General features: G+C 41.7%; 1 protein-coding gene across 4 annotated transcripts; it reads left to right on the top strand.

The window, feature by feature from the left end:
* The first annotated feature begins 2,056 nt into the window (after positions 1 to 2,056).
* Positions 2,057 to 22,440, top strand: LOC135542524 (CD99 antigen-like). 4 transcript variants are annotated; one of them, XM_064969551.1, is made up of 15 exons: positions 2,057 to 2,348; positions 7,746 to 7,775; positions 8,208 to 8,267; positions 8,635 to 8,673; positions 9,204 to 9,248; positions 9,473 to 9,523; positions 10,545 to 10,583; positions 11,358 to 11,408; positions 11,567 to 11,650; positions 12,422 to 12,457; positions 12,616 to 12,648; positions 15,493 to 15,615; positions 15,825 to 15,878; positions 20,857 to 20,885; positions 20,986 to 22,440. In XM_064969551.1, the coding sequence occupies exons 1-14, from the start codon at positions 2,288 to 2,290 to the stop codon at positions 20,859 to 20,861; spliced, it is 711 nt and encodes a 236-aa protein (XP_064825623.1). In that variant the 5' UTR covers positions 2,057 to 2,287; the 3' UTR covers positions 20,862 to 20,885; positions 20,986 to 22,440. The 4 variants fall into 4 exon arrangements, with proteins under 4 accessions (XP_064825623.1, XP_064825622.1, XP_064825624.1 ...); XM_064969550.1 differs by lacking the exon at positions 20,857 to 20,885 and having other exon boundaries at positions 2,060 to 2,348; XM_064969552.1 differs by lacking the exons at positions 10,545 to 10,583; positions 20,857 to 20,885 and having other exon boundaries at positions 2,061 to 2,348.
* The last annotated feature ends 75 nt before the right edge of the window (positions 22,441 to 22,515 follow it).

Genomic DNA, 22,515 nt, shown 5'->3' on the forward strand with positions numbered 1-22,515 from the left:
TTATCCAGGCAAGATTTATCCAAGGAACCTTAAAAGCTGAGGAAGAACCATTTAAGAACCTTGTTCTTAAACGGTTCAGACTGAGTTGGATTGTTAAATAATCATTGTTATTTATTGTAGAATAGACTACTGGGGAAGTAGGCCTAAATTATTATCCAACAATATGAATAGGTTATATGCTGAGTGTCTGCATCAAAAAGCTTTCTCTTTGAGTTCAATTCAGATATTTATAGAGATGGTTGGGATTTTGTTATAGAAATGTTATTTCATCTAATGTTGAATACACAGGACACCGTATAAGGTCAAATGAACTAAGATATAAAATCAGAGCTGTTTTAAAGGTTAGAATGTACAGGAAATTCCGCAGAATTTAAATATATTCATTGAATAAAATCAGTCCCAAAATCAGAATCAGAACCAGAATGATTCAATAGATTTTCAAGTGTTATTGAATCCTTATCATGTCTCTGAATTGTCAAAGGTGTTTTTGTTGGATGACCAGTAACCGGACATTTGCGAGGGGTATAAGGGTGACACGGATGTTTCAAAAACGTGTAGCCTGAACCTCCTTCCCGCCTTCTTTGTCACACTATAGCAGCTTTCCCACAAATATACGTTTTACTGAATTATAAAATATTATTATGACATTTGCCTAGAATGAATGCCAATAGAAATCAAGGGAAACATTTTTCCTGATTTGCAATAGCCGACCTCATGCTAACACGAATGTGGCGCAACACGTTGGAGATATAATTGAATAGGCTATTCAGCCTCCACGACACACATAAAAGGAACTGCACATATTTTACTCAACATGAGCAACATATACAAACGAAGTCCATGATACCGTTGGTTAAATGATGCACCTTGAGCTCATGATCAGAGCGGTCAAGACGCGCGGGTGGACTTACCAAAGGGTCACCCTGGCGCGTCTCCGTATAAGCCAAAGTCAGGGTATCGTCTGCTTTTCTCACGACAAGCGTCAGATACCGTGGTCGCAATCCACGTCTCGGCATATATACCATAGTATTACATAAAGAATGAGTAAAATGGCAAAAATAAACAAAGCCACTAAGATCGCCTTGTTAAATGGAGACAAGAAAGGATGCATGTCAGCAGCGAAGCAAAGGAGGAGGAATAAGCGGGCTCTGTTGCTCCAGCTCTTATGAATGAAATGATGGACACGTTCTCTGCACTCTAAAGCACCCGAACTAGTCCTCCTTGGCATCTGCATTGATGCGTGCCAACTTGAAGAGTCAGACTGGCCGGCATCCGCTGGCCTGCACATTTGTCCTTAGAGACCTCAACATTCACTGAAGCTACACAAATATGATTATAAATCATTATAGATAGACTGCACTGGCCATGATTCCATAATCCACAAATGTTGATAAACAGAGACGATTTAAAATCACAGTTAATCTTTTTTTATACTAAGGCAAACATTATTTAAAAATCTTGCTGTTATTCGGTGTTGGATATTTCCCTAATATAGACTATGCATTACATCGATTAGGCCATAGCCTACTACACACTCTTTTACAAGACGAGAGAGAGGTTGTAGTATAGCTTCCAACTGCATGATTTCTCATGACCATTTTCACCATGGCCAGTTGCCACATTTTCTTCACCGCACAAAATTGATAGGCACGTTACAAATTAAAGTGAAAACCATGACAACTCGCTAGATGGCACAATCGCCCAATTCAAATAGCCAACGTGTTATTGGAGTACCACACATTTGGATCTGCTTGAGTAGTGTTTGGGAAAGGATTTAACGTACGTGTGTGCAGTTTTCTTTTATATTACACCATAAACATGCAATTGATGCAAAATATCGTTTGTGTAGCCTATTACGCATATGCTGATAAAATAACGATTTCCCTTGAATAGAGACAGTTCCAGTAGCGATAATTACATTAATTTTCAATCAATTTATGGGCGATAAGGCAACACGAGTAATGTAAATGTAGGCTTTATGCCCCTCACTTCTCTCAGCTTGTGACCTGATGCGCGGCAAGGGTTACGCCTTTATTTTACGAAGTTACCACAGCACACCCACCCTGACTGCTCTTTCATTCTGTTGGAAAGTTGACTGCCAATCTGTAATTGGAGAACACTCGAGTGCTGGTAGACAACGAGGGGACAGCACCGCACATTGACACACCCTAAAGTTACCGATCTATTTTGACAAAGAACTCCGAGCAAAGAATTAGTTCAAATAACCATATCGATCCAGCATCGGATAATTCAGGGAAACTGTTGTTTTCTTTCCTATTCAGCAGACATGAAATCTTGCTTATGGATTGCCTTGCTTGTAACTCTTGTTATAGGGACGAAAACACAAGGTAAGGTTTTTTCCCCACCCAAGATACATAACTAAGCCATTATTATGCCTATTATGAATAGCTATTATGATAATGATAATAATATTATGATAATGATGATCATTACTATTATTGTTGCTATTTACTTTAAAAAAAAATGTATTTTTATTGACGGTAACGTAGGCCTATTTAAAGTTATACGTTTTGCTTAGGCCTATCCTTTGGGCAAGGTACACACAAGATTGGTCTACAAATTGTACTAATACGATTATAGATTTAGGCAAGAAAATAGACGGGGAAACTCCATGTCTGCGTCCCCCTCCCCCATGTTATGAGTTACGTCTATTTGTGTTAGGGCACGTGCCTGTTGCATGCATTTGTTTCCTAGCTCAGTCGTCTGTGCAGTTTTTAGTTGCACAGCTGAGAATGACATGCAGTTACCTTAACAGCAAGGCAGTATAACACTGTTACAAAGTTGTTGGCGAATACAACACTTGTGTACTTCTTGTACCGTTTTATAATCACTGCTCTCAGAAGAGTTCTGACTCATCTTAGTGTGGTAGTATATGACTCAAGGGTGTGTCTAGTCTGCTCTTCAGAATCAGGGTAGTGTCTTTGGCTCATAGGGAAGCACATGTGCTAACTGGCACAACTGGGGACAACTTTGAAAAGCAAGTGTGAAAGGCAAAGAGAGAGTGTTTTGTTTTCTAGCAGGTTTTAATTGCTGAAAGGTAAGGGGGTTTGCAGAACACAGTTCCCTGTACTGCATACTAACAACTCTCTCACTGAAGTGTTTCTTCTTTCAAGACACTTTCAAGCCAAGGCCCCCTCTGCCATCCTTATTTTCTTTGTAGGCTCTCTGTACTTGTGTGTCAGTTGATAAAGAATACAAATAAAAAGTATCTACAACAAATTTAGTTGGCAATACATGTTTCAGATCTTCTTTCCCACAATGCAATTTTGAAAATAATAATACATGTTAAAAGTGTAGCGTATTTGAGGTTTTAAAAGGCTTCTGAAGCTTGTAATTTCCACTTGAGATTTCAGACTTGATTTTTTCCTTTACGACAAATATATCAACCACTACAAAAATGCCCATTAATTATAATCCACATAATAATTCACATTTCCTGTTGCTGCAGGATTATTTTCTTGCTGTAGAAAACTGGCTCAAATTAAGATCCTACATCTGTAGGCCCATAAGATATTGGACTTTGAAATACTTTTCAGCCTTATAGCTCCTCTGTGAGTTATACTCAGCACCCATTGAACATAACATTCTAAATATATATCCCATCCTGTGAATGGCTGTGTCTCTTGGCTTCATATGTGAGGCTGCTCCAGGATTGGCTAGAGTTGACCACAGGCATGCAGCCCAAAACCCCTACCCAGATGGGCACGCTGTCTTCATGATGACACATGTGATGCCTAGATTTAAAAGCCAGACTGAACTGATGAAAGACTGTTTTATATTACCCCATCATTGCCTCAAGTCCAGTACACAGTGAAAATAATTAGTACTAGTTGGTTATATTTAGTTAGTTGATCTTTCTTCTGAATGTACACTGTAAAACCATTAAACATGTGACACGATTATAACCTAAATGTCAGTGTTAAAAACTTAAATATTAGGCATTTAGATTAGCCAATACGGGTTCTCATTTTAAACAAAGGCATTTAGAATGCAAGATTAAACACGATAGTCAGCTTTTTCCAGTCAGGAGAACGCATAGAGTTGAAGTCGGAGGTTTACGTACACCTTAGCCATATACATTTAAACTCAGTTTTTCACAATTCCTGACATTTAATTATAGTAAAACTTCCTTGCCTTAGGTCACCACGTCATTTAATTTTAAGAATGTGAAATGTCAGAATAATAGTAGAGAGAATTATTTATTTCAGCTTTAATTTCTTTCATCACATTCCCAGTGGGTCAGAACTTTACATACACTCAATTAGTATTTGGTAGCATTGCCTTTAAGTTGTTTAACTTGGGTTAAACATTTCTGGTAGCCTTCCATAAGCTTTCCACAATAAGTTGGGTGAATCTTGTTCCATTCCTCTTGACAGAGCTGGTGTAACTGAGTCAGGTTTGTAGGCCTCCTTGCTCACACACGCTTTTTCTGTTATGCCCACAAATGTTCTATGGGATTGAGGTCAGGGCTTTGTGATGACTTTGTTGTCCTTAAGCCATTTTGCCACAACTTTGGAAGTATGCTTGGGGTCATTGTCCATTTTAAAGACCCATTTGTGACCAAGCTTTAACTGCCTGACTGATGTCTTGAAATGTTGCTTCAATATATCCACATATTTTCCCAACCTCATGATGCCATCTGTTTTGTGAAGTCCACCAGTCCCTCCTGCAGCAAAGCACCCCCACAATATGATGCTGCCACCCCCATGCTTCACGGTTGGGATAGTGTTCTTCGGCTTGCAATCCTCCCCCTTTTCCCCCCAAACATAACAAGGATCATTATGGCAAAACAGTTCTATTTTTCTTTCATGAGACCAGAGGATATTTCTCCAAAAAGTACGATCTTTGTACCCATGTGCAGTTGCAAACCGTACGCTGGCTTTTTTATGGCGGTTTTGGAGCAGTGGTTTCTTCCTTGCTGAGCAGCCTTTCAGGTTATGTCGATGTCGGATTCGTTTTACTGTGGATATAGATACTTTTGTACCTGTTTCCTCCAGAATCTTCACAAGGTCCTTTGCTGTTGTTCTGGGATTGATTTGCACTTTTCGCACCAAAGTACATTCATCTCTAGGAGACAGAACGTGTCTCCTTCCTGAGCGGTATGACGGCTGCGTGGTCCCATGGTGTTTAGACTTGCGTACTATTGTTTGTACAGATGAATGTGGTACCCTCATGCGTTTGGAAATTGCTCTCAAGGATGAACCAGACTTGTGGAGGTCTACAATATTTTTTCTGAGGTCTTGGCTGATTTCTTTAGATTTTTCCATGATGTCAAGAAAAGAGGCACTGAGTTTGAAGGTAGGCCTTGAAATACATCCACAGGTACACCTCCAATTGACTCAAATTATGTCAATTAGCCTATCAGAAGCTTCTAAAGCCTTGACATAATTTTCTGGAATTTTCGAAGCTGTTTGAAGGCACAGTCATTTTAGTGTATGTAAACTTCTGACCCACTGGAATTGTGATACAGTGAATTATAAGTCAAATAATCTCTGTAAACAATTGTTGGAAAAATTACTTGTACAAAGTAGATGTCCTAACCGACTTGCCAGAACTATAGTGGTTGAAAAAAACAGTTTTAATGACTCCAACCGAACTGTATGTAAACCTCCGGCTTCAACTGTATATTTGTTAAGTATTCAGATTTTGAACACTGCTGTTTACTTTCCCATGCATTTCATCATTAGAAGTTGATGTGACTTTCCATGTCTTGTTCAGATCATTGTTAGTAATGTCTGTCACCTTACTGGACAGGACATTTGATTCAAGAATTTTTTTCAATTGCATGGTGTTGTTGTTACTTGACTGTGTTGAGTTAATTTCTGTTCACTCTCTCAGAGTGAAAAAGACATGGGGGGGTCATTATCATATTTCCCAGCATGCCTATGTTGCAGTTAGATTTTTTTTAGAATAGTTTGTTTTAAAATCTATACACATTGATTGATTAATTGATGTTATACTATTCAAAGATAAATAACATAATTCAAAAAATAACTAATCAAATCTGTTTGGGGTTGGATTTATTGCACCCGTTACTGAGATGGTTGTTTTAGTTTAGATGGTTTAGGTCAGTGGTTCCCAACATTTTGCAGTTACTGTACCACTGACAGTATTTGCTCTGCTGGAGTATTCCTGATTTACCCACTCATGAGTATTTTACCAGTATGGTCCCATGAGTCTTTTCAAGTCCCTTTGGATAGTCCAAGTATCCCCAGGGGTCCTCCTAGTACCCCTGGTTGGGAACCACTGGTTTATGTTGTCTTGTTTATTAAGCCCTTCACCAAGGCAGTCATTTGGAATGTGCAGGTTGTGGGTGATACAATTTTCAAATTCTTGGATATCCTCCTGCTGGCTGGATTCTGATAGGAATTACTAATCACAGCACAAACCAGCGTACTGTGACTTGCAGATCTTATGTGGCACATAAGCCAAGATTTTCAGACTACAATGTAGAACTTAACTAAGCTATAACTAGCAGCCTTGTGAAACGTACAATGACTGTACAAAACATTAGGAGCACCTTCCTACTATTGCGTTGCACCCCCTTTTGCCCTCAGAACAGCCTAAATGTGTTGGGGCATGGACTCAGGGATGCTGGCCCATGTTGACTCCAATGCTTCCCACATTTGTGTCAAGTTGGCTGGATTGTCCTGGACCATTCTTGATACACACAGGAAACTGTTAAGCATCAAAAACCCAACAGCGTTGCAGTTCACCTACTACCATACCCTGTTCAAAGGCACTTTAATATTTTATCTTGCCCATTCAACCTCAGAATGGCACACCATCCACGTCTCAATTGTTTCAAGGCTTAAAAACCCTTCTGTAACCTGTCTCCTCCCCTTCATCGACACTGACTGAAGTGAATTTAACAAGCGACATCAGTAAGGGATCATAGCTTTCACCTGGTCGGTCTATGTCATGGAAAGAACATGTGTTCCTAATGTTTTATACACTCAATGTATAGTATGTGATCATAAAGGGTTGAACTTGAATTGAAATACATTAACTTAGGCAGTCACTAGGTGAACGTTTCAGAAAATGAATTTATTGCAACAACCATGTCTCTGTCACTAACAAACACTGTCATGGGTTGGCATTTCTCACGTTCACTCGAGAGGTATGCTTTGAAATATGCAAATACGGCTTTACTCCCTACAGTGTTAAAACAACACCCCCAGTGTTTAGAGTTTAAAACCTAAATGCCTTGTGCCTAAACGCCATGTGGTTAACAAGTGTTACAATGAATAAACATGTCCTGGTGTTTACAATATAAACACTGTGATGTGTTTTCATCGAAATTTTAAATGCCTTGACTCGTGTTAAAAGGTGTCTCGGAAAAGTGTTAGTTTTGTTATGTGTTCAGATCCTAAACACTTGGTTTTACAGTGTCAGAAGCAACTATCTGACTTTTCTGCTCAGTTTCACTTGGGACCTTATTCTTATACAGTCAAAGGTTCAGACGCAGTAAGCAAATGTATTCCAGACCAGACCAGGCAACCAATACAGGATGTACTACCTGCTGTTAAGTAGCACAAACACTGTCACAATATCAAAGTCAAGCACATAGCAACTGGTGGTTCCATTGAACTTTTTTAAGCTAGTTTGGTTAGTTGATTAGAAAGTGGTGCTATCTAAGATGCGTAGACAGCCAGTGTTGTGGGTGTGTTGCCGTTGTCTTGGACATTGTGGCTGACCAATAGTATGTCATCTTTGTCCCACAGACTTGGATCTTTCTGATGCCTTTGATTTCGGTGAGTTTCTTGATCTTTGTTGCTGTTGTTGATAGGTAAGCCTACTGTCGATGACGTTCATAATGATGAAGCAGGCGTAATGGCTGTTCCTCACCGTGTTCAGGTGGTACATCTTCTCTGCCTATCTGTATCACTGCTCACAGCGCTGTGTGGCTCTGATCCAGTTGAATGCATACTGCGTAATGCAAATGGCTTAATTAGTTATTACTGAACAGGAGTTAATGTCCAAATATAATGTAGGCCTTCTGAAAGTATTTTATATATGATTAGAAATGACCATTTGAATTCGTAATACTCATAACACATGATGATCCTGTTGTTATAATACAGATTTTTTTAAATATATATATATATGTGACATCTCCAGCCTTATAGATTCAAATGTGATGAATGATTTTCTGAAAGGCAAAAAAAACCTCTCTCCTTGTTTAGATGACCCTATAACTACTATTCCAAAACAGCCAAAGGAACCTGCAAAGGATCCCAGTCCAGGTAGGGAAACCTGTCACCTAATATTACACTGACTGTGAGATGAAACCAACTCTGGAAGTCAACATGAAGCCACTAGCAAGGGAACATAGACAACTCATTAGTCACAACTCACATGACTCAACATGAACCACATCAATAACCACTTTAAAGAAACAGAATACGAGCCCGGCATGTGACTGCAGGGTAGCCCAGCCCCCGATGGGGACTCTTATCAACTTAATGCAAGGATTTCCTTTTGTGTTGTCTTCCTCTGTGATCTCTCCGTCGGCATTCGGTCACACTTCTTCAAATAACCCTCTGTCTGACCAGATTCTTCTGTGTCATGCTCTAAGCATAAATACATGTCATTACATTTCTTCATCTCCAGGAGGAGGATTTGATCTATTCGATGCTCTTGGTCCAGAAGGTAAAAATGACACAATAATAGGTGTAGCTGGCTCCCTCTTTATCTAAGCTGGTGTTGGTTTTCCTCTTGGAGCTTTTCTATATCTCAGACTTACATTTGGTTGCCCTTCTCATTCAACAGGTAGCTGTGTTTAAGTCTCTCATCAGCTCGTTGGTGCTGGGATAATAAGATTGGATCATTCCTAGTCTCTGGTTTTCTTTTTTCACTGATTTGCTTTAAGGTTTTCATCCAGTTTGCGTGATAGTTTGCGTGATTTGGGTGATAGATTTATAACTGCATCCAATTGTATAGTTAGACTGTTGTGGTATTCAGTTATATTCAACCAGTAATAACTGGCTAAATTAAATGCCCATCCCTTTCAGCAAATCGCAACCTGGATCACCTTATTCTATTATGCTATATTTCTAATCAAAGTTTTCCTTTCCTGGCATTAAAATGGTAAGACTCAAAGGTTAAAATCCTGGGAATTATGGTTTAAAGTTGAGGCTTTTTTAATCCATCCTTCCTTGATTCACCTTTCCTCCTCTTAGAGCCTGAGAAACCAGCTGGGATCCCTCCTAAAGAAGGTGGAACTGGTAAGGCATCTATGTCTAAATGTCATCGAAATGTCAAATGAATGGATAGCTCACATGTATTTCAACTAAGATTTTATTTCTGTTCTCAGATGATTTAGATCTTCTGGATACGCCAATGTGTTTATTTACATCAATGTGTTCTAATAACTAAATATGTTGTCCAATCATTTGCCCAACGTGGAATACAATGCTCTTATAGTTGATATACTTGATGCCCTTTCCAGATCCCAAACCTGTAGATCCCAAACCTGTAGATCCCAAAAAAACAGCTGAGGGTAAGTAAATTAACTCAACCAGCTGAAGTAACACTAATCACTTGTAATTACAGCATCCATCCTATTTGATCAGGATTCTAGCTATCAGATTAAAGAACACAGGAAGACATTCTGATCAGTGCATAAAATGAACATCCGCCACCCGCCAGATGTGGGTAGATTTAGGTATTGGCGGGTAAGAATGTCTATTTCACCAGCCACGGTGTTCAACTTGCAGGTCTCTACAGTGCGAGTGTTACATTTGTGAATAAAATAGTCAAAAGTGCGAGTTGAAATTTATTGAAGAAAAGTGCGTCAGTAGCTGTTTTCAGAGTATTTCTGCTGTTTTGTTTCATAGTTCCTAATTGCACAATGAAATATGAATCCTATATCCCACCTCACGCAGCAACACTGCCTGACAGGAGAGCTGTGCGCTCTGCGTGAAGTGCTGATAGATTCATTTTTTGGAGGTGCTGCGCACAGGCATAAAAGTTGGTCTAATTTACTCAAAAGTCTACAAAGTGAGACGGTGTCCTTGTGTTTCTTGGCTATTTACATTGTTTATTTCAGAAGCTCAGTTGTTTTTAAACGTTAGTTTGAGGCTGCTGCTTGATCGCAAATCTCACACACACACAAAACACATGACACAACTCCGGTGTCGCATTTACCAAGGTAACCTCCCGCCCTTAAAGGGGCAGCTGAAAAATATATCTCACCTGATATTTTGGTTAAAAGACTCACGTCACAAAAATGTGGTGAAATTGAGCAATATACCACATTACTTCTTACTAATACATTTCTTGTTTTGGAAACATTACAAACCGTGGTCATCCGTTTTTTTTTATGTTAAATGCTTTGGCTGGTAAAAAATTCTGAGTGGCAGGTACCTGCCACAGTTGCTGCAGACCAAATAGTCACTTTTAAGCCCTGGTTCTGATACCTAAAGCAAATCGAATATTGACCTCAAGATGGGAGATGTCATCCATTGCAAATGATACAATCATAGAATCCATATGTTTTCTGTTCTATTTTCTCTTCATAGATGGGATGGGTTTTGACCTGTCTGATGCCTTGGGTCCAGGTAAAGCCAGAGTTATTGTTAGGTTCTCAGTCTAGGGAAGAAGTCGTTCTATTTCGTGCAGGTCTATATTGAGGATTCCCTCTTTGTCCCTACCTCCCTGTTTACTTAACCCAATCGATCAATCAATCAAACAAACAATCAATAAATCATTCAAATCAAGTAATCAACTGGGTGCGGCAGGTAGCCTAGTGGTTAGAGCGTTGGACTAGTAACCGAAAGGTTGCAAGATTGAATCCCTGAGCTGACAAGGTAAAAATCTGTCATTCTGCCCCTAAACAAGGCAGTTAACCCACTGTTCCTAGGTCGTCATTGAGAAAGAAGAATTGGTTCTTTAAGACTTGCCTAGTTAAATAAAGGTCAAATAATTGTGATGAATCATACCTACCCACTGCTACCTATGATTAAGCTTTGCCTCAGCAGCCTTTACATACCCAGCAAGCACCCTTTGTCTTGAGACATGGTGATGGCTGGGTATGTAAAGGAGGTTCCCTTTGCTTTGCTTCCAGTGACTCTCACCTCTCTTAATAAGAAGCTGGGCCTCTTGAGCTTTCAAAACCTGCTAAACCAGATGGTCACTTTCCCTTAAGAGCTTAAGTGATTGTAGGTGCTGATGTTTTCACATCTAATGTCGGACGAAATGGTATGAGGGACTAGTGGAATGCTTCCCAGTGTGAAAACATGTTATAATGTTATTATAACGTGTTATAATGTAATATAAATAATGGTCCTCTTCCCACTCCTCTCCCTTGTGCTCTAATGTCTTATCATCCATAGATCCCGTACCGGGTAAACCAGCTGTTGTTCCACCGAAAGATGGAGGCACCGGTACTAAGCATGGGATATATCCCTTCATTTCCTCTGTTTGATGATCATATACTATGTGTGTGCTACTGTGTATTGTTAATATGGACTCTCAGGAATCTCTGGAAAGCGGTGGTAATTGTTACCGACTCACCCGTTGCTATACTGTTTTCATCTGGAAGGTGGCGGGTCCTTCGGAGACAATGACCTGTTTGATTTGAGCGATAACGATAACTACAAGCCTGATCCCGGCAAGGGAGGTGGAGGTAGGACATTTAAGGCCTTTGTCATTGAATACGTTTACATGCAGTGTCACAGGCCAGACAACCGGTGCTGTTCATACAAATGAGTTAATGGGTTTGACTTCCAACAGTAGGCCTGCAACCTTACCGTCGAGGGAGAGTCATTTCTACTCAGACTAGCCTACGCCAGAATACACACAGTAGAGTATGTCGGGGAGGCTGGGGACCCGACAGAAATTGTCCATTGTTGCTATATTGAAGTTAATTGCAGTGCTACATTCACTGTGGACTAAAACAGAACCGTTCTGTCTTAAAACTGTATACGCATTTCCTCTTTCCTTTTCCTGTTAGTCACTTAGAATGGAAATAATTACTTGTTCTTTACAAAAGAGAGAAGAAAAGCAAAAATAGGGAAGAGAAAAACCCCTCATGGTTACCAATGTAATTCGTGCCATATGCCTGTTAGTCTGACGCTATCCTGCATGATACTGTGGAGAGTCCAGAGGAGCTGGGAACAAACTGAAATAACCTGTCATTAAACTCCGTGTAAGGGGGTGGTTTCAACCCTCACAGTTAAAGACAACATGTTTAAAAGGAATCTGGAAATATTTGACCAACTCTATGAAGTCTTTATACAATAAATCTCCGAAGTCTTCATGAACATTTGCACGTACATGTAAATAGAACACACAGGCCTCGAGCTACTTCTATGTACAGTATGTCTAGAAGTATATACTACAGAGCGAGTAGAAGTGTCTCACTTTGCTCTGTTTTTTTAATTTTTTAAATATATAGCACGTGCAGCTGACCCAGCGCCCTCAGATCCCAATGGTACGTCACTTATATATTACTTACTGTTTGTCTGAAGTTTGTCTGAAGTTCTTGCGTGCTGCTCGTAAAACTGATCCAAAACAGTAATACTGCGAAATCAAAGTACACAAACATATGGACTTATTGCTTACTTTCTCACTTTATTTTTCCCTTTTCAGGAGGTGGTGGTGCTCCTGCAGACCAACCTCAAGGTAAAACAATCAATCCATTCACTTCTACAATAAGTCGTGTTAATTATCAAGCGTCTCAGAGGAGGAAATATATGGGGTGCCGTTTTGTCAAGTTGAGCGGCTATTCCGCACCAGATTTAGGTGGAATCTTTAGTCTGTATTCGCCCACTGTACCCACACCAAGTCTTCTCATTTAACTCTCACCACTCATCTTCACCATGATGTCAAAGGCCTGCAGTGTGAAGAATCTCAGTGACAGTGAATTCTTCCCACACCGTTTGAGGGACTAAGCTCCGTGCTTTTATAGTAATATCCGTTTCCTGTCTTTGATGAAGTTGGCTGATTGCCCCGGTTTTAGTGTGTGCTCCTCACGGTTGGATTATGTTATTTTATACTTCCTGTTTCAAGCCAAACACAGCACAGACTCTGAAAATGAATCATACAACTCATGAAAGGGCTGCCCTGAGAGGAGGAGGTCTATCTATCTATGCTAGATGCTAACATGCCAGAGGGTGCCCATGTTTGGCTTTCCAACATAAAGCAGGCAGTGGTGCCTCTGTTAGAGAAGGCCATGGAGCTTTTGAATGTGGGCCAATAAAGGAGCCCCCAGTGACTTTCAGGAATCAGGGAGACATCTATCCACCTATGTTCTGATTGGTGCTCAGATCTGAGGGAGTGTTCTGATTAGTTGTTTACATGGTGTTAAAAGGTTTGAGGTGCTTTAAAACACGTCTCAGGGCTGATCTTACAAAGCAATGATTTGTACGCTCTTCGAGAGAAAAAATGGTTCCAAAGGGTTTATTCGGCTGTCCCTATAGGATAACCCTTCTGGGTTCCATGTGGAACTCTCTTTGGTTCTACCTGGAACCAAACAGGATTCTCCTACAGGACACCCGAATAACTCTTTTAGGTTCTGGAGAGATCCTGTTTTTCTGAGTGTAGGCTCCAGTTTTCCCTGGGTTAAAGCTAGGGTTAGTACAAGGGTTGGTACAAAGTTCAGAGGTTTTATCCCTTAAGGGGTGGGCGTGCTCTCATCCCCTCTGACACCCCACCTTTCTCTCTACTTCCTGAAGTCAGTTTCTGAATCATTCCTGTGTGTTGAGCTTATGGGATTCTGTTTGGTAAAATGTTACAGTTATAAGCCTAAAGATAGTTGTTACTGATATTATCACGGTTGATTTTATTGTCCCCCCCACCCATTTTCGGGCTGCATATTTGGCCACTTGTCAGTGGAAACCACACTTCCCACTGTTAGTATGGTGTTTGAGGCATTCTTATGCACTGCGTGTAGTTGTTTCGTATGTGTGTTCCTTCTTGTGTGGTAGTCTTTCCAAATGACATAGCAATTAATGCAAAAATAATGAAGGTATATAAAGGCTAGAGAAGCCCTCTATGTTTACAATTTTTTGACAATTATTGCTCGTAGTCCAGATGTAAAACAGATGTCTGACACTCATGGGAGGTCTTTGTATGAATTTCTTCCCTGTGTCGCATCTTGTCATAGCATGCCCATCGTTACTGTACCCTAAGCCTGTTACTTACGAAGGCTTTTGCAGCCTAGCCTTAACAGCCCCTCACAGAGGCCTAGTCAGCACACATTCCTAGCATAGCCGAACTTCACAGCACTCGGTTGTGCTAATGTGTTCTCGAACAACCGGACATGCAGTTCTCTCATATTCCAATATTGACTTACGTTAATGACTTATTCTGAAACACTGAAGGATATATGTGCTAAGCCAGTAGGGGTTATACACGTTAAAAAATATATATTGTGCGTTTACAAATGATTTATGTATCGTGGTGAATGTTCCTGTAAGGTTGGAAGTTGACTTTCATTGGGTTACGTTTTCTTTGGCCACTTGCATTCAAATACAAAATCTTGTTCCCATTACAACGTGTCTTACCATGTTAGAAGCATGCGGCTCCTTCTTTTTCTTACGACGTGTGTGTTACAACAGTGAGGTTAGCGATCAACACATTGCCATTGTCGTCTCTTTGTCTGTTGTTTGTCTGTTCAAATGGTAATAAAGCCTGCTGAACGGTGTTCTGATTTACGGTGTTCTGCAGAGGATCTATAACACAGCGTGGTTTCTGTTGATGGAATCCTTGCAACCGGCTCTTGAAGAATGTAGCTTGCATGTGTGACTGTGAGCGAAGGTTATTGGACTGAACTGTACGATTGTAGCCACAGGCGGGAAGGTTGCATTCTTCAGCAGTAAGTCACCGTTTGTTGGGGATTCATCCTGTTTTTACCCTGGGCACCGCCCTGTTTCCATGCATGATACACTGTTACTCACAGTGGTTCTCTATGGGAAAATCCAGTTTCTACTTGTAAGGTTTATTCATCAAAATTCAAGTGTTTGCTCACTGTAATCCTGTTGTGTATTTCTTTCTTTGTTACTTTCTGTATCCTTGGAGTTGGGTTCGTGTTATGTCCTTCACTGTATCACTGGGTTGTGGCTTTCTCTGAGGTTTCATGGTTTCATGTCTTTTGTCGAGATAGTTTTAAGATGTTTTTAAAGAGAAACTCCGGAAAATTTGTGTTTCAGTCCCCATACTATTCTGTTGCACTATTTTCCACCCAGAAACACTTTGCCAGCACATTACAACTAGAAGCCGTCATAAAAAGGCTCTCGACCACCACCTTGTGGAATTATGGTATAGTTCCAAAATGTTTTCCGTTGGTGTGCAACCAGACAAGAGCTGTATGTTTTTGTGGGGAAAAAAGGCATGTTATGCAACATGAATGATAGCCTCACTCACAAACACTTTCTTTAATATATTTTTCAAAGAATTACTCAGAGAGAAAATATCTAGCGTAACCTTATCAACTAAACATCAACAATGGATCTTTTTGTTGTGTAGGTGAAGAAGCTGGATCTGGTCAGATCGCTGGCATAGTGAGTGGAATAGGAGTGGCCCTCCTTGGTGCTGCCTCCAGCTACTTTGCCTACCAAAAGAAGAAACTGTGTTTCAAGGTTCAGGGAGGTGAGTGAATGGGACTGGGATACGTACAGTACAGTATGTGCAGTAGTGGATACAAGGTTGCCTTGGCTGTAGATTCCTGTATGGCACCTAATAGAAGTCTACAGACATGTCTCAGGGCAAGATACAAGGGTCTAGAGGTCCCACTATAAAGTTGTCTGTGGCACATAACATTTTCTTAAATGCAATTGCTTATGTATTTCTCCATTCAGGTGAAGACCCAGAAAGTGGAAAGAACGCACATGGAGCTCAGTCTGATCCCCAAGGTAAGCACTAGTTATTACACAATCTCATTAGTCTCTCTCTCTCTCTACTACTCCAATATACTACCTACTACTCCAATATACTACCTACTACTCCAATATACTACTTACTACTCCAATATAATACCCACTACTCCAATATACTACTTACTACTCCAATATACTACCTACTACTCCAATATACTACCTACTACTCCAATATACTACCTACTACTCCAATATACTACCTACTACTCCAATATACTACTTACTACTCCAATATACTACCTACTACTCCAATATACTACCTACTACTCCAATATACTACTTACTACTCCAATATAATACTCACTACTCCAATATACTACTTACTACTCCAATATACTACCTACTACTCCAATATACTACCTACTACTCCAATATACTACCTACTACTCCAATATACTACCTACTACTCCAATATACTACTTACTACTCCAATATAATACTCACTACTCCAATATACTACTCCAATATACTACCTCCTACTCCAATATACTACCTACTACTCCAATATACTACCTACTACTCCAATATTCTACCTATTACTCCAATATACTACCTACTACTCCAATATACTACCTACTACTCCAATATACTACCTACTACTCCAATATTCTACCTACTACTCCAATATACTACCTACTACTCCAATATACTACCTACTACTCCAATATTCTACATACTACTCCAATATACTACCTACTACTCCAATATAATACCTACTACTCCAATATTCTACATATTACTCCAATATACTACCTACTACTCCAATATTCTACCTACTACTCCAATATACTACCTACTACTCCAATATACTACCTACTACTCCAATATTACATTTACATTACATTTAAGTCATTTAGCAGACGCTCTTATCCAGAGCGACTTACAAATTGGTGAATTCACCTTCTGACATCCAGTGGAACAGCCACTTTACAATAGTGCATCTAAGTCATTAAGGGGGGGGGGGGGGGGTGAGAAGGATTACTTATCCTATCCTAGGTATTCCTTGAAGAGGTGGGGTTTCAGGTGTCTCCGGAAGGTGGTGATTGACTCCGCTGTCCTGGCGTCGTGAGGGAGTTTGTTCCACCATTGGGGGGCCAGAGCAGCGAACAGTTTTGACTGGGCTGAGCGGGAACTGTACTTCCTCAATGGTAGGGAGGCGAGCAGGCCAGAGGTGGATGAACGCAGTGCCCTTGCTTGGGTGTAGGGCCTGATCAGAGCCTGGAGGTACTGCGGTGCCGTTCCCCTCACAGCTCCGTAGGCAAGCACCATGGTCTTGTAGCGGATGCGAGCTTCAACTGGAAGCCAGTGGAGAGAGCGGAGGAGCGGGGTGACGTGAGAGAACTTGGGAAGGTTGAACACCAGACGGGCTGCGGCGTTCTGGATGAGTTGTAGGGGTTTAATGGCACAGGCAGGGAGCCCAGCCAACAGCGAGTTGCAGTAATCCAGACGGGAGATGACAAGTGCCTGGATTAGGACCTGCGCCGCTTCCTGTGTGAGGCAGGGTCGTACTCTGCGGATGTTGTAGAGCATGAACCTACAGGAACGGGCCACCGCCATGATGTTGGTTGAGAACGACAGGGTGTTGTCCAGGATCACGCCAAGGTTCTTAGCGCTCTGGGAGGAGGACACAATGGAGTTGTCAACCGTGATGGCGAGGTCATGGAACGGGCAGTCCTTCCCCGGGAGGAAGAGCAGCTCCGTCTTGCCGAGGTTCAGCTTGAGGTGGTGATCCGTCATCCACACTGATATGTCTGCCAGACATGCAGAGATGCGATTCGCCACCTGGTCATCAGAAGGGGGAAAGGAGAAGATTAATTGTGTGTCGTCTGCATAGCAATGATAGGAGAGACCATGTGAGGTTATGACAGAGCCAAGTGACTTGGTGTATAGCGAGAATAGGAGAGGGCCTAGAACAGAGCCCTGGGGGACACCAGTGGTGAGAGCGCGTGGCGAGGAGACAGATTCTCGCCACGCCACCTGGTAGGAGCGACCTGTCAGGTAGGACGCAATCCAAGCGTGGGCCGCGCCGGAGATGCCCAACTCGGAGAGGGTGGAGAGGAGGATCTGATGGTTCACAGTATCGAAGGCAGCCGATAGGTCTAGAAGGATGAGAGCAGAGGAGAGAGAGTTAGCTTTAGCAGTGCGGAGCGCCTCCGTGATGCAGAGAAGAGCAGTCTCAGTTGAATGACTAGTCTTGAAACCTGACTGATTTGGATCAAGAAGGTCATTCTGAGAGAGATAGAGGGAGAGCTGGCCAAGGACGGCACGTTCAAGAGTTTTGGAGAGAAAAGAAAGAAGGGATACTGGTCTGTAGTTGTTGACATCGGAGGGATCGAGTGTAGGTTTCTTCAGAAGGGGTGCAACTCTCGCTCTCTTGAAGACGGAAGGGACGTAGCCAGCGGTCAGGGATGAGTTGATGAGCGAGGTGAGGTAAGGGAGAAGGTCCCCGGAAATGGTCTGGAGGAGAGAGGAGGGGATAGGGTCGAGCGGGCAGGTTGTTGGGCGGCCGGCCGTCACAAGAAGCGAGATTTCATCTGGAGAGAGAGGGGAGAAAGAGGTCAGAGCACAGGGTAGGGCAGTGTGAGCAGAACCAGCGGTGTCGTTTGACTTAGCAAACGAGGATCGGATGTCGTCGACCTTCTTTTCAAAATGGTTGACGAAGTCATCTGCAGAGAGGGAGGAGGGGGGGGAGGGGGAGGAGGATTCAGAAGGGAGGAGAAGGTGGCAAAGAGCTTCCTAGGGTTAGAGGCAGATGCTTGGAATTTAGAGTGGTAGAAAGTGGCTTTAGCAGCAGAGACAGAGGAGGAAAATGTAGAGAGGAGGGAGTGAAAGGATGCCAGGTCCGCAGGGAGGCGAGTTTTCCTCCATTTCCGCTCGGCTGCCCGGAGCTCTGTTCTGTGAGCTCGCAATGAGTCATCGAGCCACGGAGCGGGAGGGGAGGACCGAGCCGGCCTGGAGGATAGGGGACATAGAGAGTCAAAGGATGCAGAAAGGGAAGAGAGGAGGGTTGAGGAGGCAGAGTCAGGAGAAAGGTTGGAGAAGGTATGAGCAGAGGGAAGAGATGAAAGGATGGAAGAGGAAAGAGTAGCGGGGGAGAGAGAGCGAAGGTTGGGACGGCGCGATACCATCCGAGTAGGGGCAGTGTGGGAAGTGTTGGATGAGAGCGAGAGGGAAAAGGATACAAGGTAGTGGTCGGAGACTTGGAGGGGAGTTGCAGTGAGGTTAGTGGAAGAACAGCATCTAGTAAAGATGAGGTCGAGCGTATTGCCTGCCTTGTGAGTAGGGGGAAGGTGAGAGGGTGAGGTCAAAAGAGGAGAGGAGTGGAAAGAAGGAGGCAGAGAGGAATGAGTCAAAGGTAGACGTGGGGAGGTTAAAGTCGCCCAGGACTGTGAGAGGTGAGCCGTCCTCAGGAAAGGAGCTTATCAAGGCATCAAGCTCATTGATGAACTCTCCGAGGGAACCTGGAGGGCGATAAATGATAAGAATGTTAAGCTTGAAAGGGCTGGTAACTGTGACAGCATGGAATTCAAAGGAGGCGATAGATAGATGGGTAAGGGGAGAGAGAGAGAATGACCACTTGGGAGAGATGAGGATCCCGGTGCCACCACCCCGCTGACCAGAAGCTCTCGGGGTGTGCGAGAACACGTGGGCGGACGAAGAGAGAGCAGTAGGAGTAGCAGTGTTATCTGTGGTGATCCATGTTTCCGTCAGTGCCAGGAAGTCGAGGGACTGGAGGGAGGCATAGGCTGAGATGAACTCTGCCTTGTTGGCCGCAGATCGGCAGTTCCAGAGGCTACCGGAGACCAGGAACTCCACGTGGGTCGTGCGCGCTGGGACCACCAGATTAGGGTGGCCGCGGCCACGCGGTGTGGAGCGTTTGTATGGTCTGTGCAGAGAGGAGAGAACAGGGATAGATAGACACATAGTTAACAGGGTACAGAAGAGGCTACGCTAATGCAAAGGAGATTGGAATGACAAGTGGACTACACGTCTCGAATGTTCAGAAAGTTAAGCTTACGTAGCAAGAATCTTATTGACTAAAATGATTGAAATGAAACAGTACTGCTGGAGTAGGCTAGCTGGTAGTGGCTGCGATGTTGACACTACACTAATCAAGTCGTTCCGTCGAGTGTAATAGTTTCTACAGTGCTGCTATTCGGGGGCTAGCTGGCTAGCTAGCAAGGTTGATTGCGTTCCGTTACTTAAAAGAACGACAATAGCTGGCTGGCTAACCTAGAAAATCGCTCTAGGCTACACAATTGTCTTAGATACAAAGACGGCTATGTAGCTAGCTAGCTACGATCAAACAAAACAAACCGTTGTACTGTAATAGTTACAACAGTGCTGCTATTCGGGGCTAGCTGGCTAGCTACGTTAGAAGAACGACAATAGCTGGCCAGCTAACCTAGAAAATCGCTCTAGACTACACAATTGTCTTAGAAACAAAGACGGCTATGTAGCTGGCTAGCTACGATCAAACAAATCAAACCGTTGTACTGTAATGAAGTGAAATGAAAATGTGATACTACCTGTGGAACGACGCGGAATGTTGACCGGGTAGTTGGAGTTCAATTCGGTAGAGGTTGGCTAGCTGTTGGCTAGCTAGCTAGCAGCATTTCCTACGTTAAGGACGACAAATAGCTGGCTAGCTAACCTCGGTAAATTCTACCTACTACTCCAATATACTACCTACTACTCCAATATTCTACCTACTACTCCAATATTCTACCTACTACTCCAATATACTACCTACTACTCCAATATACTACCTACTACTCCAATATTCTACCTACTACTCCAATATACTACCAACACTATCTACTACCTTACTATATACTGCCTACCTACTATCTCATTCTACTATTCCTGTTCTATTTTCCTGCCTTTTCTCTGGGTGGGTCCTGCTACTCCTCTGTTTCTTTACTTCTCTCTGCTCTCCTTTTCTTTCCTGCAGATTAGGGCAAGGGAAGCCTCTGGAGAAAGGTCTGCCGAGTAGGCGTTTATGTTATTTTAAATTCCAATGCATTGTTTTTAAAAAATATTGTTAACATAACCATTATTTCTGTGCTTTCTCTGATTCCAGTGATGAGCAACTTGCTCAGGTCATCCTAGAGGTCATCCATAGAGGAACCTCACCTATAGCAAAGAAACACCTTCCATCAGCAGGTGTCAAACTGTCTGGTGTGTCAAACTGTCTGCTGGGGACATCAGTGGGCAAAAAAATACAATAAAAAAAATATAGAGTTTTTTCTCATTTGTCTTTCATTTGGAATTTAACTGTTGGAGAATGTTAGTTGTATGCTGTTGTTGCCTTATCGAGCTGTGTAAAGACACTTAGATAGATTTACAACTTGAATACTTGTTTTTTTTTTTGCAGTGAATATGCTTTGACCATTTTCAGTGTATATTGTTCAGTACCAAACACTTGTCTTTCAACATGCTTGGTGTGATTTGTCATCACTGGCCATTTACATTTTAATTTCATACTTTAGTAGGCCGAGCGAGTATCTATGACTGCATTGTACATTTGACTGTGTTTACAACTAAACAAGTGCTTATGTTGCACATGGTTTTTTGTTGTATTTTATTTTACTTTACCTGCCTCCACACATATTAACTTCTTTCATCGAATGTCAGCGCTTGTTTTAAAATATAACCTCGGCGAGTCTGTAGTTACGCCAATTAAAACAAACCATGCACACAGAGGATACTTTTATAACATGGCGCACTCATGTAATTATTCATTGGATTCAAATTTAATAGAAGGATTTAGAACTTTGTGTATAGATGAAGGTATAATGAGAGAGAGAAAAAAAGTGCCTTATTAAAAGTAAAGGGATTATTTGGCTGGATATAAAGAGAATGTGTAGGGTACTATTTGGAATTGAGGAATGGTTTCAAGCTCAACCTTCAGCTGCATCACGTCTTCTGTAAGTTCGTTGTTCGGGGTGCAAGCCACTCGCTAGTGTTTATGTGAGGAAAGCTACCATAAACGCACATGGTAAATCGACATAGATGTTGTTGGGTTTTTTTTTTAAATGCATTGTGCATGTTTATTTGCAAAACAACATTTATACTGAGAAGTGGTTATTGTATGTTTTAAGTTATACTTGTTTAAGATTCGTATGTATGATTGCTTGATTTCTGATGCAATACAGATAAGAATAGAAATTGATACCTGGGTTTGATACCAAACTAGTAAATCAGCATATTCTACCATGTCACTTGTGCTGTAAATACTAATGAAGAATGTGTATAAAAGCCCGCTGCTTTTTTGTTGTGTGGTATATTCCCTTTTTTTCGTTCTCCATTAACTTTCAGTACATGTCATTAAAACCTTTTGAGTAACTGCAACTGAAGAAGTGTTACTGCTTGTTCTTTACCAATGCAGGAAATCATTTGTTGGCTGAGTTGATCGTAGTTAGTTGTGTTGTGTGTTTTGAAGGAGTTTGATTCCGTCTCTGAAAGACAATGGAGTGTCGTTGGTAATGTACCTTATTGTTATCAATAAAGTTAAAAAATTTTTTTTTTTACAATTGATTGGTATTTTTTATTTGAATGTATGTTTTCCATCAAGTTTTAAACATCGGCGTTGTTGTCCATAGTAGAATTA

This window comes from Oncorhynchus masou, chromosome 6, assembly GCF_036934945.1.
Source record: "Oncorhynchus masou masou isolate Uvic2021 chromosome 6, UVic_Omas_1.1, whole genome shotgun sequence".
NCBI classification, from domain to species: Eukaryota; Metazoa; Chordata; class Actinopteri; order Salmoniformes; family Salmonidae; genus Oncorhynchus; species Oncorhynchus masou.

What these genes read in the sequence shown, in the direction of transcription:
- LOC135542524 (XM_064969550.1), top strand. Translation starts at nt 2,288, where the DNA reads ATGAAATCTTGCTTATGGATTGCCTTGCTTGTAACTCTTGTTATAGGG. An exon ending in CGATGCTCTTGGTCCAGAAG is followed by an intron (nt 8,674 to 9,203) that starts GTAAAAATGACA and finishes TCCTCCTCTTAG; the next exon opens with AGCCTGAGAAACCAGCTGGG. An exon ending in AGCGCCCTCAGATCCCAATG is followed by an intron (nt 12,458 to 12,615) that starts GTACGTCACTTA and finishes TTCCCTTTTCAG; the next exon opens with GAGGTGGTGGTGCTCCTGCA.